Raw genomic sequence first — 17,030 nt, 5'->3', positions numbered from 1 at the left:
TGGACAAACTGATGCGACACTTGAATTCCAGGGACGCACATAGTTTTTACCATTGATTAAACTGTGGAGAGGAATGCTTGACTAATTCATGTCGATTTTTGAATTCTGTTGCGTTATAATTAATCCCTGATCCTGATCACTTTGTGTATCTTACCTGAACAGAGCTTTATTAGTGATTGACTAGAGAACTCTTCACTGTATTAGAGTGAAAATACAGTAGTATGTTGTGCTGCCTATAGTGAAATGAAATGTCTTTTTCTGCCAATGCACAAATAAAATTTATTTAATTGCACTGGAGTTTTTAAATCACTGACCCTCCGGCAAAAAATGGTTCAGACAAAAAGATTCCAGATTCATTCAGATTCTTATAGCACAGACTATAGGCTGCGTTGTACAGACATTCATGCTCACTTGAAATTAAATTGTACTAACTGGTGACCCTGTGACTCTTTTGTGACAAAGTTCTTCAAAACAAATACAACTTGAAGCACCTGTGTCTTCTCAGGGCTGCTAACATCGCTTTAGACTCTTAATATTTGATTAATGATAACTATAGACATACGAAAAAAGTCACATGTATTTGTCACTTTAGATGGTTGCATTTGATTTCTGAGTGAAGGTCATTTTGTCAAGATCACATTTTTCATTTTGAAAGCCGGTTGTTCTACAGACTGACATGATGGACCATGGGATATTAAGCAAACAATATCATATTGGAAAATAACTTGACTTGTTAATGATTCAGCCTATTCCAAAGTAAAGGTGCAGTTCATGAGTTACACCTGTGCAAGTCAATTTTAACTGTTGTTTCTGTTTAGACTTTGGAAGCAGTTTAGTGGAGTTTTGCATTGTATCTATGAGGTTAAACCATACATGTACACATGTTGAAGAATGAGATGGAGACAAAGTATTTCTTTCATCCAGACCAAAGCTTTATTGTAGGGTTTACAGTATACCTCTTCTATATGACATGTATGTATGTAGCCGTCTTTGTACAAATACAATGGTTCAAAACTCCCTACGTTATTTCTCTCAATGTGATAGGCTAAAGGAAGGTCAGGTCAGAGTTAGTATTGACAGTTAAAGAAAACTTAACATTTCCACTGGAGCCATACTCCCACAATGTCCAACACGAGCTCAAAATGTAGTCTGACAATGTTCAACCTGTAGGTACTGACAGTGCAGTGACAGAACTTAAGGAGAAAATAAAATAAAAACAAAACAAAACTTGGACTGTATTTGTAGTCATTGTCAATACAATAATTTATTTGTGTGCACATGGATTCTGTTACCACCATAATGATTTTCTTATGATAATCAGCAGGAAACCAACATGCACAGAGAAATAGTATTAATGACCAGTCTTTGCAACCCAAGTAGCCTCCAAGGACATTGGGCAGAGCGGTGAGTGGTGCACTGGATCGTCCTCTTGTGTTGTGTGGATCCACTTGGGCAGATGAATAGAGCAGGGAATCCTCTATCCACTGCAGAGCATGGCAGGAACGTTCGTACTGATCCATCCAGAACCTTCAGAGGCCTCATCCACCACCCTGTACTTCTCAAACCTCTGTCCTTCTTTTAGTCTGTGATTGACACCGTTGTCCTCGCTGCCCACTGTCCTGCTGATGGAGTCGCTCAGTTCCAGGATCTTTTACCTTGAAGAAAAAGGTGGAAAAAGAAAATGGTTATAGTTAGGACTATTGGTGAATCTAAACTTATAAAACAGCAAGGTGGTATCAGGGCAAACAGCTGAAGGACAGATATTTAGGACATCCCACAGACTGGCTAAACATCCGGTTTAACACAAGGGTGCATGCGTCAGTGATTTATGACAGCCTCAAACCAGATGGTGAGTCACAAAAAAAGGCACTATTTTGTTAATTTGGAAAAAAAGAGAAGAAGAAGAAACCCCCCTGCTAGTTTTGACATGCCTCAAACAGCTTTCCGCTGCTGCCCCCAACTGGACAGATTTACACTGATCAGCCAAGTTTACCACTAAATAGCTCTTTCCCTAAAACTTAAGGCTGGGCAATAAAACTAAAACTAAAAATTAATAATAATAATAATTTTGAACCGAACTGAATCCAGGAGTTCATTAAAACCACAATTAACTTCCACTCAGGACAAAAATATAATAATCAGTAAACCTGAAATAAATAAATAATTTAAATCACATCTCAGTAAAAGGAATATGGCAAGTAAGAAAAAAGAAGAAGTTTGTCACTGAGTGTTTTCCTCTTACCTGTGGTGGTGGTGGTAACACCGTTCACTGTCCCCTCCACGTCTGTCTCGTCCTCAGCATAACTCATTAGCTGAGCTCTCTGTTTGTCCGTCAGTGTCCTGAACAGAAAAACAAGTTCTTTGTGTTCATTGGGTTTCAGAAAACATTTTATTTTGCTATAATAAGCTACTGTATTCAATCACAAGGCCCTTTCATGTTTCTAGGGCAAAAAGATGAACAAGTCTTACTTGGGTACTTTTATTTTGACATGGACGTAGTGGTCCCCAAAGCCATAGCTACTGACACGAGCGATTCCTTTCCCTGAAAGTCGGATCCTCTGGTCTGTCTGGATGCCTGCAGGGATCTGAAGACAGGGGAAAACCAACAATCAACACCATCTCGCAGCTTCTTTTCATTTTGTTGGTGTGATATTATGTGTTCAACATGTTTCCCCCGGGAATGTACGAATCTGCTTACCGATAAGTTGAGCGTTTCATAAAGGCCCTGTGCTCTGGCCGTGCCGCCCAAAATGGCTTGTGCCACAGAGACAAAAAGGTCAGAGTGGATGTCTGCACCGTCCCTCCTGAACACTGGACTTTTTTGGACCTGGAAACCCAAACAGAGCACAAGCAGAATCAAAATGTCAGCATTCCAAAAAAAAGGAGCAGTTTACCGCATGTTGCCTGTGGTGTGATCATTTGAGTTAAAGAGCTTAGACAGCTCAGTGTATACACAGACATACAAAGACAATCTTATTAAGGAGGTGAACATCCAAATTCATGAACAGAGTTGTTTATTTCTGGCATGGGTTTGTTGATGAAGCTGATGATTGACTCACTCTGAACGTGATGAAAATCTCCTTCTTACCGACTGGCATTCTGACAGTCTGACCATCCTCCACTCCTTAAAGTGAAAACAAACCAGTTACGTTTAAAGAAAATAAAATATTTTGGCCTGAAATGCAGATGGAACATTTCCAGTATATCATTAAATACGTATGGTTATTTTGTGATAAAAAAAACAATAAATTGCTATAACTACAGGCCAAATATATGTCTATCAAGAGAAGAACAAAGCTTTCATTCCATTCTGGCACAAAACATATCGCAGAGGTATTTATACTATGTAGACAGTGCTGAGTGGAAAAAGGCAGTTGAATGTGACCGACCTGCAGGCACAGGAACCATCACAGTCTGCTTCTGCTTGGTTTGTCCTGTCCCACGGCAGGAATGACACGGGTCAGAAATGACTGTGCCTTTGCCACCACAGCGACGGCACGTGGAGCGCATCACAAACGGGCCTGTATTCACAGTCTCCTACATGTGAGGACAAAAAAACACGTTTGGTAATGCAACACATAATTACTGTGTACACCATGAAGAATGGCAGCATGTCAGAGCCCTTACCATGCCAGACCCATTGCAGAAGTGGCAGTGCTGGACCTTAGTGCCTGGCTCGTGGCCCTTCCCATCACAGCGCTGGCAGGCTGCGTCTGTTTTAACAGACATCTCTTTGTTGACTCCCTTTGCTGCCTGAGTGAATGTCAGCTCCATGATGTACTGCACCGGAAAAGGGAGGAGAGACAGAAATGCATCACTCTGCATAAACAATGAAAAAAAAATTTGCGAATTCAAGGGCTTCTCTTGGCTTCACTCCCACTATAACAAACCTCTTGTGGCTGATCAAATATGGCATTGAAGTCTCCAAAACCACGGCCTCCTGAGAATTCTCCGAAGATCTTGCGGAAGAGCTCCTCTGGGTTCACGTTGCTGGTCTGTCCGGACCAGTGTTGCTGCCCTCGACCAGCCTGGCCAGCGCCAAAGCCCGCCGAGCCGTACGCGTCATACTGCTTCCTCTTCGCTTCATCGCTGAGGATCTGAAACACAGAGTAGAGGATTCAACGGCTAGAAAAAACACAATTGTGGGAACAAATGCACAGTGGATGTGTCAAGCAAAAGACCAAAACCTCATAAGCTTCAGCCAGCTGAGCAAATTTTTCCTTGGCTTGTGGGTCGTCTTTGTTGGTGTCCGGGTGGTACTTTTTGGCCATCTGAGGGACAACAAACACACCATCAACTACAGTGACGACCGGTCAGCCGAGAACCAACAGACGGAAAGACATGTGTCAGGCAGGGGCGGACCTGGTAGTAGGCTTTCTTGATCTCTTTCTGTGTTGCTGCGCGGGGCACCCCAAGGACCTGGTAGAAGTCCTGCTTGCTGCTGGCAGGGGTGCTTGTGTGAAAGGACAGTGTGCAAACTGCATTGGGCGATCTGAGACCTGAAACGTTTGAAAACAGGATACAATGCAATGCAAAGTGAATGCCATATAGAGGGACAGATTTAAACCTCATTCAGGTAGCACTTGATAAGGGCTGAACAGGCTTAGTTTGCATGTCTGCATTGCTATTTACTGTTAGTGAAGTGAGTTAACCTGCTCTATAGTAGGGTGACAAGAAACATACGGTTGTAAAGATGTATACGCGGTAAGGGTAAACCGTATAGTATGCTCGTGACTCTGCCATAAGCAGCAACAACAAAGGCAGACAGTTAAATCAGCTCAAAGAGTCTGACAGGTCATAGATCACAATGCAACACCGGTATCAACACTTGCAAAGTCAACTTGATGACAGCAAACCGCAGTTAGCAAGATTGATCCCATCACGTGCGATCGACTCTCTGCTCGTGTGAATGCAAATGTGTTTGTGTTTCAAGCTCTTGTTATCTTTCATCATCTGAGTCATTGTCGCGCTAAGTTTATTGAGTTGTCTTACATGGCGTCACAGGAGAAAGTACGAGAAAGGTTAGCCTAGCCTAGCCTAGCCCATATGGCTAACACAACACTCACCTGACAGCCCTCTCAATGTCACCGCTTTCCCCGCTCCGCCGTACACAAGGCCGCCTCCTCGCCACAGTTTTTCCGCACCCATTGTAGAAACACCGCGGGCGCCTCCATGGGCAGTGCACGCGGCGACACCGGGGGCCCGGCGATATACAGAGGACACGACGACTGTGACCCAGCGTGAGGAGCGACGGGCAGCCGAGGACGCCATCATTCCTTCACCACACACCGCTCCGGACGCACTGCGCATGTCCGGGACGGTGTGTGGGCGTTGCCGCCAGGTCAAAGATATTCGGTTTGATTCAAGATGATGCTCTCTGACGAAAAACGACCAAGAAAAAGAAAGGTGTCGTTTGGTTTCATTGATCATGACTGGAATGTCAGTTCTCCGTTTTATGTGATCAATTTGAAAAATTTACTGACCAAATTTAATGAGTACAATTACTAATATTAATTATTAATTGTTTTTCAACAATGCATTTCTTCTTTATCTGAATCCTAACAAAAAAAGCTATTAAACGTCACAACTTTGTTCAGCTGTATAGAAATATTTGTGTATTTTTTTATTTAATTATCTTTTTATCTATCAGTCCCGTAGCGCATTTAGACAAATGATATGCCCAAGATGTTTTTCACTTCATGTGTATTTTGATTAATACATTTCAAAAAACGCGAGAGGCTTCATCACCACTGAGCATCATTACGGGTACACGCGTTTTCAGTGCCCGGGTGGCAGCAGGGGCATTTTCATGTGTGCGAAGATTAGAACTCCGCCCAGCCGGGGCAGCTCTGACGGTCAAATCGAGCACACACGCTGCTCGTAGAAGCCGAGCTGTCAGCTGTAGCGGGAGCGCTGTGCAGAGAGTAACAGCCAGCTCGACAGAGAGACACCCGGAAGGCACGAAAGTCAGTTTGAGAGGGCAGCATGAATCGCTTTAAGACCTCCAAATTCAAAAACACCGCTCCAAAAATTGCCAAGAAAGATGTGAGTAGCTCGCGAGGGTCTGGGGTAGAGCCAGTTTCTCTTAGCTAACATTAGCACTCGTTATTAGCCGTGTGCTACTTCAGCATTGTTTTTTGGGAACGCCTGCCTGTCTGTCTGTCTGCCTGTCTGCCTGTCTGTCTGCCTGTCTGCCTGCAAGGGATGTTGAACTTCCTGCATCTGGAAGGCTGCACAGTACTGAGAGAAGTACACAAAAATCAGAAAATCCACTCACTTGCACTTGCAGGAAGTAAAGACTGCTCGGAAAAACTACAAGCCATGTGATTTGCTCAGAGCTGCTAGCCTACAACGGATGTTGCAGTGACTATGAATGGCTAGTTTCATCATTGCCTTTCAATAATCATATCTCACTGTGCAGTTTTTTATTGCATATTTGGGAGTTCTTTCTGCACAGATTTTCTGTGTCAATCAAAGATAACATTAGGAAAAAACAAAAACAATAGCAAATGTGATAAGTGACAGTGTCAAGAAACCTCTCTTTCAGTGATGGCTGTCCTGCAGGCTGCAAGAGGCGGCTTGAGTACCTTGAATACAGATCTGAAAGTTTTTCATACTCGGGACCTCATTTGTGTCAAGTAGCAATGCCTGCAGCTCACCTTGCTCAGGTGCATTATATAACCCCTTGTCTTGTTTTTTACTGAGGTAGTAATGGCATGTACAGCCAGGGACAGTGGATGGCCTCTGTGTCTCTCCAATCTCTGCACAGGATCAGCCGCAGGCGTTGCTTTGCTGCTGCTGTTGTGAATGTAAAACCAGACCTTTACACAACAGATCAGCTTATACGTGGGGTCGTCATGAAGCCACATGACCGGAGCGGTCATGTTAAACACTGTGCAGGAGGGAAAATGGGGCAAGGAACAGGTTGTGAGGCGAGCGGCAGGTTGAGAGACATGCAAGCAAAGATGACATTTGATGAACATTTTCTCCTTGGAACATAATTGTTTTTTTCGTTGGCTCTGTCCCATAATAGTCCCACTGCAGACACAGTATTTGAAGCCAAAGCTCTTTCAAATAATGGCCCTGTGAATAGATTCATAATAGAGGATGCCATGGCAAAAAACACCAGATATTGTACATTTTGATCCAAACCGATTTTCATAGCAATGATGGGCCTTTTATAACAAAAAGTGTCCTTGATATTATCCATTCAGGAAAAGATAAGTGCCCCCTGTAGGCCAAATGTCTGCCACTGTTGGTCTCATAACAGTTTTCGGAGGAGCAGCGGAGGAGTATTTGTTGGGAGCATGTTGTTCAGACACTCTCTCCTCCTGCCCCTTTTGCCTTATTAATGTTATGAAAGAGGTTTACAGAGTTTTTTCTGTGCTTTGCAACACAGGGAGCCCTTCCACTTCCTCAACATTCTGCTCATTCTGAGGCACTTATGTGTGTGTGTGTGTGTGTGTGCTCTCGACAGGATCCTTCCTGTTTTTTTGTCGTTCTTTTAATTCTAGCTGTGACAGCAACTTGGTCGTGTGTGCTCTTTAGCATAATGAAAGAGATAAGCCATGTTTTTCTTTTGAATTCTTCAGCATGGCTCGCTGGTATACTCCTGTTTGCACATGTCAAGGGGAACACTCATGATTCTAGTTATCTGTCAAGTTGCATTACACTGTGGTCTGATGACACTTATTTTACTCTCAGTTGTGCTGTCTGATCCGAATTATCTGTGTGCATTATGGTACCCTTGTTATATCTGCTTTCCAGGAGTGGATCAACAATGTCCATGCCGGTTCCTTCTCCTGCCAGGGGAACCACATCAAAGCGAGCTCCAAGCTGGTGGCCTTCAACATGGAGCAGGCTGGTAAGGATTTCAAAGTGTGGTCAGTGGTTTTCTTCAAGCAAACAGAAAGATTCACCGTCTATAATTTTAGACCTAATTTGCTTCCCAGTGCCAATTATAATGATCCACAGTGAGCTGGGAGGAAATCTTGGATTTTGTTGTTATTGTCGAAATTCGGAGTGGATGGATGTTATCTTGTCAAAGTGTGATGGATGATGTTGTCTGTGTATGTGTGGCGTTTCCTGTGTCTACAGGTGGAGGTATGCTGGGCCTGTCTTCAGTCAAACCTGGTCCAGATGGCCAATGGACAGTCACCCAGATTTCCTGCCATTCTGGTATGGTTTTCCATCACTCTTTTGTCCGCACATTTTTTGTTGCAGGCCTCTGCTGTCTCTTCCATGTCCCATTCCCTCTGCATATGTATCACCACTGCAGCCCTAAAGGACACTGTGTTTTCTTTAAAAAAGTCACATTCGAAAAGCAAATGCTCAGACATGAACTGAACCTACACAGCAGTGACCCAAAACTAATTTCTATTTTCCAATTCTTTTCTGTCCTCTCTGCCAGATTTAATAACCGATATGGACTTTTCTCCTTTTGATGAGTATCTCCTTGCGACGTGCTCTGGAGATGAAATGGTGAGCCATCTTTTCTTTTTGACCGTCAATTTCTTCCATCTTTTCTTTTCTCTTTCTTTTATATTGATCTGGCTTTATTTTGTTTGCTGTATATCTGCGCCGAAGTGCACTTTCCATCCTCTCGGGCTTTGTTGATCCTGGCAGGTCTTTGAATGCAATATGAACCGCCCCAGTTTTGGTTATTTAAACCTTATGGAGACTCCCTCCTTTCAGCACATTGTCCTCAGCCACAGGTGCCGTGGCTCACTGGAATCTGCTGAGTGGGAGTCTGCATCTCCAGACTCAGCGGCTTTGGTTTACCACAGAGTCCCGTGTAAACACATACAACTATTGCCACACACAGATGTTAACAGTATAGCACACCGACCAGAGTGGTCTGCAGTGCCCAGCATCTGCAGCTCACACTCTTATCTTTTGCCAACGGGGCGAGTTGTTTCAACAGGTTTGTGGTGCTGACCAAGTGGAATTAGAGGGAAGCTGAGAAAATGCATCCACCTGTGAAATATGTCTCCACTCATTATCATTCAGTTTTACTCCACCTGCTCTCATTAGATAGGAACCCAAACTTGACCTGCATGTAGATCCCTTTGCATTTAGCCGTAATGGCTAATCCAGAATGCCACTTTCTGTGTTTTCTATTGGTCAGACTCAGAGACAAGGGTTCATGAAGATTTACGTTAAAACCATGTTATCCTTTAAGCCATGTTTTCATCTGTTGGTGTGATGTTGCATCCTGACATTTGAGCTACCTGCTGTAGTGATCTTCTCTCTGACAGCCTGCTCCATCTGGAAGACTTAAGTCCACAACTTAAGCAGAACTAATCACAATCAGCATCACAAAAACACCACTCTGGAGCAGGAACTCACTGATGTGTGAAGACTTTATCCATCATATTTTAATTTTTAAATTTTTTTTCTGGTTGGATGCAGAAGATTTTATATTTGAATTGCAAGCTGTGATAAGGTGTAATTTACCCCGCCGCCCATTTGTTCTATATAATATTGTTTATTTTGCTCTCTGTTATACAGGTGAAGCTGTGGCGTTTGTGTGACCCAGAGCTGGAGCAGCCCAGCAGTCCAGAGCTGACCCTGCATCCAGGCCAGGGCAGGCTGGAGCTGGTGCACTTTCACCCCACCTCCTCTGGCTTACTGGCTGTCGGCGCTGCTAAGTCTCCTCTGATTTGGGACACCAGCCGCCAGGATGCCCCTTTGGCAGGTAGCTACCGCTGGCGACGAGAGCTGCACATGCTGCACACATTTGTTTGCGCACAAGGATCAAATTAAAGCACACATCACAGGAAAATGACTTTGTCATAGTCTTTGTCACACATCCTGCACTGTCTGTTACATTTAACATTTCAGTATCTGTCAGTTAGTCATTTAGTTTTGTTGTGGCCTGTTACGTCTCTATGTGTAACCTAAATGTATATTTAAAGTGGAGTGAAGTGGTTGGTTTCCTTCATTTTTTTTTTTTTTTTTCGTCGGGGACTGTCTGACTGACACTGCCTACGTTTTACAGCCCTGTGGCTCTGTCTAAGTGCTGGAGCAGCAGAGGTAATGTTTATGTTTGCAGTCCTGGTTCCAGTCTCCCCAGACTGGCCTCAGGATATTGTCACTATCCTCTGGCCTCACCCCCTCACCCCCAAAACACAGCAACCGTCGCCCCCCCCCCCCCCCCCCCCCCCCCCCCTTCCATCCCATGACAGCTCGGCTGCTGCTGCTCACTGCTGCTCAAACTTTTTCGTGAGCTGTTTTTGTGTGCTTGATTTATGGCTTCATCTCTTCCCAGCCCTGTCAATGTGTGTTCATTATTTTCTGATATCATGGTTTTTTATTTCTTTGCCCTATTTTGTCCCTGTCTAACATGAGCTTTGTGTCTGTCAAACGTTTCTCCCCGTGTCCTCTCTAATGCTGATCTGTTTGTCTGCAGTTTTGGAGCAGCACGGTGACCACCTGCAGAGTCTGAGCTGGAAACGGGACGGTTCTCTGCTGGCGACCTCATGCAAGGTGAGGTTTGATTGCTGTAGTTGCAATGTGTGACCACTAGATGCAGCCAGTGACTCACATTCAGTGCAGCGTGCCTCACTGAACCCTGCAGCTTCCTATCTGTTCATATAGGGTTTATTTAATCAAAATGTCTAAAGACGTGATGCTCATGAAGAAGGGTGGGTGTCACATCACACGTTGGATTAGGAATTAGTGAGCTGTTCTTTACAGGGGAAGAAAAAGAATAAAGTTGGAAAGCCCAATGACGTAAAAGAAATTATAGCCAGTGTGTTTTATAATGGTAATAGTGATGACAAAGCAGTTAAAGAAATATTGGCAGAGCTAGATAGAGGCCCTGTGGATTGGAAACTGTAGTAACTTGACAATTACGGTTCTAATAAGGGCACACACCCGCGTGTGAAGGATAAATCTATCATGGCTTTTGTTTTGTCTCAACCCCACCCGACCCCTAAATCTCTATGTGCAGTACACAGCCCTGTATGCCCCTTTGAACCCCAACCGTCTCTTGATGCACGTTTAAGTCTAATCAGGAACCGAAGAACAAAATTCTTTCGGCATGTACATTAGTTATTTGTTGTACAATAAAAAGGCTAAGAAAAGAGAAAGTCTCCCCCAGGTTTTTGTGCCTCCATATGGCCACGTTCTCATTGGTCTTACCAGGAAATTATCACAGAGCTTGAAGGGTTTTTTATTAAGGTTGTTAGTATGTTGTGCAGGAGGAGGAAGGAGGGAGGTGGTTATGGGTTTAAGAGAGAGGGCAGAGAAAGAAGATGTTTATGAGTTGACATTGTTTCATAAATTTATTTGGTTTATAGGAAAAGCTTGAGGCGTTTCCATCAGTGGAGGTTAATGTGATTAAATTCTTGCCAAGTTTTAACTCTCAGATTGTGCACGAGAGTGAATCACAAAATCACACATGGACTGATTGATGTAAATATGATCCAGAGGCCCCTGGTGTATACTTTAGACAAAACATGATGAGCTAACTTGTGTTTGAGACAGAGTAAACTTTGACACAAGAATCTACCACATGGGCACACTTAACAGGTACGATTGCCAGGCCAATCTGCTTTGTTTGTCTTCTCCTCGACAAGTAACAAATTACTTCACCCATCACATGCTACATCCAAATCATGACATTTAATTTGACAGGATAATCATCCTCACCGGATCAACCTCAGCCTCAGTGCAGCCTGACAGAACAAGGCACATGAAAATAAAGGGAGAAATGTGAACCAAGAACAGAGCAGGGGGCCTCCGAGGCTCATACCCATTTGGGCTCTGGTGTCATTTAACCCAAAAGACCCTGTTCAATCTCTCCAATCCAGCTTATTAAAGCAAATAGGGCCTGCCAACATGTGTGTCCAATCCCCCTGGCCCTCCTGTAGGGTAAACATTGGGGTACAGGGCTGGGATGGGGGGGAAGATGAAGGGGAGATCACCACCCCAAAGAGCAGGAATCGTGACAGGCCTCATTTGGACCTAGAGAGATGTATATTTATGACGCAATTGGAGGGAGAAAGGCGCCATTCAGTTCAGGGAAGGGAAATCCATAGGTAGTGAGCAGGGATGAAGGAAACCTCTGTTTATCCGAATGACGGACAGGTCCGGGTGGTGTGCTGTAAAGAAATGGGGTGTTGTTGGATTTATGGTCCAAGGTCCACCTTTTAAATTCTAAAGCCACACCATAACTGGACACCATACTCTGGCTGTAAAGAGTGAGATACAAGATAGCATCTTACAGCAGGTCTGATGCTGGTAACCACGGGAGATTAGGAACGGGTGGGGTAGCAGCGCAGTGTGTTTGATGAGGGAAGAGAGCACCCCCGGCTGAAGATTCCCACCGAGTTTGTATGTTTACATATATGTGAAAGTTGTGAGCTGCAGACTAGCAGTGAAAACTCATTAACGGCAGCTTGAGAATGAGGCTCCATCACTTTGATTAAACAGCTGCTGCCTGCAGAGAGAGAGACACGCACACACACACACACACACACACACACACACACACACACACACACACACACACACACACACACACACACACACACACACACACTAATCTTCTGGTCCTCCATCTGTGCATTTATGAGTTGAGGTGGTGTGTGTATGTATACTGCTTATTGTCATAGGCTTTAGAGTGTGTTTGCTTGAGTCGGTGTGTGTGGTTGCTTGGTGGACACATCTGTATGTGAGTGGCCCTTCATTTGTGTGTTTGCCTCCCCTCTCTCATATGTTGTTGTCGTCATGACACTACAGGATGATATGCCAGTGAGTGAAGTAATGTGTATCTACAGTTAATGTTCGACTCTAGAGCTGCAGCGATTAATCGATTAGTCAGTCAATGGAAAATTATACTATTAGTATATATTAGTATTAAAAAAACGTGTGTGTGTGTGTGTGTGTGTGTGTGTGTGTGTGTGTGTGTGTGTGTGTGTGTGTGTGTGTGTGTGTGTGTGTGTGTGTGTGTGTGTGTGTGTGTGTGTGTGTGTGTGTGTGGTGTGTGTGTGTGTGTGTGTGTGTGTGTGTGTGTGTGGTGTGTGTGTGTGTGTGTGTGTGTGCGCCTGCACTGCTCTCTGAGCCTTTGGCTTAGGCCCAGGTCACAGAGGCCTGAAGACATAGCCCTTGGCATCATATTCCTGGGTGGGCTACACACACACACACAGAGAGGCAGAGAAAGAAACAACACGTTGGGGAAAAACCCATGTCCCATGTTTGCTATTCAAGCTAATAAATAGCAAATAGATCCCCTCTGGATTGTCGAGAGGAGCAGAACGAACAGAAGCTGAATCCAACACTGATTATTTGCTTCAACACTGGATTCCGCGTGATCGAACACAATTCTGTATTTATGTAGTGTGTGGCCGAATGTTGCAGTGACCTTGTGTGTGTGTGTGTGTGTGTGTGTGTGTGTGTGTGTGTGTGTGTGTGTGTGTGTGTGTGTGTGTGTGTGTGTGTGTGTGTGTGTGTGTGTGTGTGTGTGTGTGTGTGTGTGTGTGTGTGTGTGTGTGTGTGTGTGTGTGTGTGTGTGTGTGTGTGTCTCTGACTGTGTCACTGTCAGCCTCCTGATTCCCTTCGACATATATTTGTTAAGTGTGTGTGCATGGTCTAGTCTAGGACCTTATACTTATTACCTGCTATCGGCTCCGTATGTCAGTTTGCTGCTGTGATCACAGTCACACAGCAGTATTGAGTGACAAGGCTGCAGACACGCATGTCCCGGTCACAGCCTGGTCCCATTAGGCCCAATTTCCTCTCAATCACGAAGGAACCTCTCTGATTGGCCGCTGTGATTGATGCTGAATGTGCGTTCAGACCGGCCGGGGTCAAGGCACATGAGGCCGCGGAGGGGTCACGATGAATCGATGAGATCACACTGATAAATGAGGAAACTTCAGAGAACTTGTGTTGTTCTTTATCTGGGTTATACCAAGGTGGAGGGACTCTCAATGTTTTCAATATTTAGTGTTCATATTTCAGTTTCTATGAAGTAATTACATCTGCTTGCGGACGCACTAATTCTTTTCCTACATTCTTTGTGAAAACCTTCAATGTTGACATTGCATTTCCGCTTGGAGCTCCTTTGCACACCATATTCACACTCCTCATAAATTACAGTAAACCACAGACTTGCCTCACAACGCTTCACACGCGATTATAACTTAACTTCACATGCTGTCCATACAATTTAAGCATGAGTAGGAACCAAGTTGCCAACTAACCACCATGTGATTAGTTGGCATAAGACAAAGGGTTTTTGAGTTCAGACAATGATTCATAATGTTTCTTCTCTCTATTTGTCTCTGTAGGACAAGATGTTGCGAGTGTTTGATCCCAGAGCCCAGCTGACACCTGTTCAGGTAAGTCCTTTCACAAAGCCCTCACCACACTGCCAAAACATGGCAGTGATGTTGAACGTAAGAAGGAGTAATGTAGATATCCATATTGATTTATGGATGCAGTTGCTCCTCTTCTCTTCCCTCGTGTACCCATCCCACAGAAAACTAGTTCGACCATGAACCTATCCACTCATACCACTCTTGTTTTTATCTTTCTTTTCCTGTCGCAACCACGACTGAGCCACAACCAGCGGTTAAGAGAAAGAGGAGCGGTAGAACATGTTGCGTGTTGAGGGAGGATGAGTTGTGGTTGAGGAGTGTTGTGAGAGAGTATGGTCAGTGTAGAGCAAAATATTCTCACACACAGTGGACCTCCCAGGGTGTTTTGATTACGGAGATGCTCAGCGGGCCTCAGGCCGTGGGCTCTCTCATTTGTGAATTCAAGGAATCCTGCAAAAGCATTAAATGCTCCCGCAGGATAAATGTCACACCACTGAAATACCTGAAAGGCACATCACTTAGAATGGATACCGTGTCGCTTTCTTCACGAGTATTCAGTCTGTGTATATGCTGCCGCATGTGTTGTTCTGTATGTGTTTTGAAACTGTCAACACCTTCGTGAAAGGCGTACTGTTTCAGTGGTATGCGATGTCACAGACTCTGATAGGCAGGGAGCAGCACTGAAAAAGAGGCACATGTGGATTATTTTCTTTATGGCACACGTACAGCTGTATGCCTTGTACAAAACGTGAGTGTGAGTGCAGTGCATGTGTGTCATTGTTTGCCTAACTAACACAAGTTGAGTCAGCTGTCTCCTCTCCAGTACTGGATGTTTACATCAGGTGTTTTCAGCAGCCGATTTGAATTTTCTGCCTTGTGCAGCTTTTGAATAGTGCAGCTTTTGAATAGTGCCTAAATAAAACACTGTCCCAGGTCCTGAGCTGCTCCGTGTTTAGAAAATTAGTAATTCAAACACAATTGCCCTGAAGCTGCATTTCAATCACTTTGTGCAGCCAAAGTGCCTCATTAGACTGACTTCATATCGGGTTGCCTGTATGTCTCCAGTAAGAGCCCAATGGTTACTGGAGGACAGGGATGTGCTGCTGGGACATTACAGGAAAGTCTACGGCATTTTTCACCATCTGGGAGAAAGGGGGAGAAGAAAAGATGTGACAAAGGCATGAGTCAGTTTTGAAACCAGGAAAATGTTTTATGTTTTAGCATTCATGGTATGTACTTGAGTGGTTTCCCAATTCCTGGGCAACTTGTGGTGGCATGCAACTAAGTACATTTACTGCAAGTACTGTCACCTACATTTGTACTTTTAAGGTACTTGTACTTCAGTATTTCAGTTCTATGAATTTTTACTTCCACTTAAATATTGTACTGTTCTCACTGTTACATTCATGTGGGCGCTAAAGTTACTTTGCAAACTCATGTTCTGCATAGAAAATAAATGATCAGTTAATAGAATCTGATGCGTTGTTACAGTGTAAACATTGAAATACAGCTTGATAATAATATGATAGAATGTAAATCAGGGGGTTCTGGGTCACTAGGACACCAAGTCCTTCTTCTTTCTCTCGCTCTTCACCACTTTCTCATTAATCCTGCCGGCCTCATTAGCACAGAGATGTATATGGAGGAGATCAGAAGCCGGAATCAGCAGGACATCGCACATGGCTTCACCACCTCAAACTGAAGAAGAGCTAGGACCCAGATCAAAGTTATTAGAGGGTTGCTCTTCCCTTTTTGGCTTTGCGCTCTGTTGCTGTCTTGTTCTCCTCTCTTGACTCTCTCAAATACACGACATCCTGCTGCGGGAGGCTTCAGTTTGAAGTGGGCAGAGCCTCGCCCCGACGGTTTTCATATGTGTGACTCTCTCTGTTTGGAGAATGGGAGCGCACCGCCGCTCCTATTAGCACTCCATCTGCTGAAGGAGGGTTTACTACCGGGTACGGGCGATGAATTTTAAACACACTCAAACATGAGGGTAGTAATTTGGATGCGAGTGTGAAGCTCTAATTTCTACATGGACCCACAAAGCAATGTTCAACACCACAAAACAACAACATTTCACATTGTATAAAGTCTCTGCATTGTTGTTGTGCATTAAAGGGAGGGAACTCTCTCCACTTCTTGATACCAGGGAAAGACCAGTGTGGCTACAGAAATAAACTTTGAGGGGCAAGGAAGCGTCCAAACTATTTAAATTTGAAACCTCACAGGGAGGTCCAGTCAGTTGTACTCATCAAAAGAAGCCACGGCTCATCTCTGAAGAGATTTCTGAGGAAGGATTCATTTTTTTTTCTTATTTTGAGGTAGAAGGAGAGAAATGTGTGACCCACAGACAAAGAAAAAAACCTGACTGAGGCAAAAGGTTATTTCCATCAAATATTTTGAATGGACTTTCTGTTAATAAGTAACATACGTACATCAACCAACACATACTGTTAAGCAACAGTATGCGGACATACAACAGTGGACATTTTGTTATTTCAAGCCATATTAATGAAAATGAGTTCACTGCTCGCCAGTTCCCCTTTATTTATAGTTGAACCATGTTGCGCTTCATGGTTGCGCAACTTGTTATCATGAATTTGAATGAATTTTTTCTACCACAGTTATTTACAGTGCATTACCTGTTTTTAGAACAGCTGCCTGCTTATGAACTTAGACGTTTTTTTTACGAATCTTGTCTGG

At 44.0% G+C, this 17,030-nt stretch overlaps 2 protein-coding genes across 2 annotated transcripts in view; one reads left to right on the top strand and one right to left on the bottom strand.

The window, feature by feature from the left end:
- Window positions 1-910: 910 nt before the first annotated feature.
- dnaja3a (DnaJ heat shock protein family (Hsp40) member A3a) lies at window positions 911-5,325 on the bottom strand. Its single transcript, XM_035615486.2, has 11 exons — window positions 5,067-5,325; window positions 4,363-4,499; window positions 4,188-4,271; window positions 3,891-4,097; window positions 3,628-3,780; window positions 3,390-3,537; window positions 3,060-3,124; window positions 2,699-2,827; window positions 2,470-2,585; window positions 2,243-2,340; window positions 911-1,655 (listed from the first exon to the last, which is right to left on the bottom strand). Exons 1-11 carry the CDS (start codon window positions 5,308-5,310, stop codon window positions 1,636-1,638), a joined length of 1,401 nt encoding a protein of 466 aa, XP_035471379.1. The 5' UTR covers window positions 5,311-5,325; the 3' UTR covers window positions 911-1,635.
- A 545-nt stretch (window positions 5,326-5,870) lies between these two features.
- Window positions 5,871-17,030, top strand: part of coro7 (coronin 7) — a 94,460-nt gene continuing 83,300 nt past the window's right edge. Inside the window, exons 1-7 of the mRNA XM_035615475.2 lie at window positions 5,871-6,045; window positions 7,768-7,864; window positions 8,098-8,178; window positions 8,411-8,481; window positions 9,511-9,697; window positions 10,412-10,488; window positions 14,298-14,348. Coding sequence (XP_035471368.1) covers window positions 5,986-6,045; window positions 7,768-7,864; window positions 8,098-8,178; window positions 8,411-8,481; window positions 9,511-9,697; window positions 10,412-10,488; window positions 14,298-14,348 — 624 coding nt within the window. The 5' untranslated portion in view covers window positions 5,871-5,985. The remainder of the gene's footprint in view (window positions 6,046-7,767; window positions 7,865-8,097; window positions 8,179-8,410; window positions 8,482-9,510; window positions 9,698-10,411; window positions 10,489-14,297; window positions 14,349-17,030) is intronic.

This window comes from Scophthalmus maximus, chromosome 17 (assembly GCF_022379125.1).
Source record: "Scophthalmus maximus strain ysfricsl-2021 chromosome 17, ASM2237912v1, whole genome shotgun sequence".
Taxonomy (NCBI): domain Eukaryota; kingdom Metazoa; phylum Chordata; class Actinopteri; order Pleuronectiformes; family Scophthalmidae; genus Scophthalmus; species Scophthalmus maximus.
This window is presented reverse-complemented; position numbering and strand designations above follow the sequence as displayed.

What these genes read in the sequence shown, in the direction of transcription:
- dnaja3a (XM_035615486.2), bottom strand. Translation starts at nt 5,310, where the DNA reads ATGCGCAGTGCGTCCGGAGCGGTGTGTGGTGAAGGAATGATGGCGTCC. An exon ending in TCTGCAATGGGTCTGGCATG is followed by an intron (nt 3,538 to 3,627) that starts GTAAGGGCTCTG and finishes CCTCACATGTAG; the next exon opens with GAGACTGTGAATACAGGCCC. An exon ending in GTCAAAATAAAAGTACCCAA is followed by an intron (nt 2,341 to 2,469) that starts GTAAGACTTGTT and finishes TTTTCTGTTCAG; the next exon opens with GACACTGACGGACAAACAGA.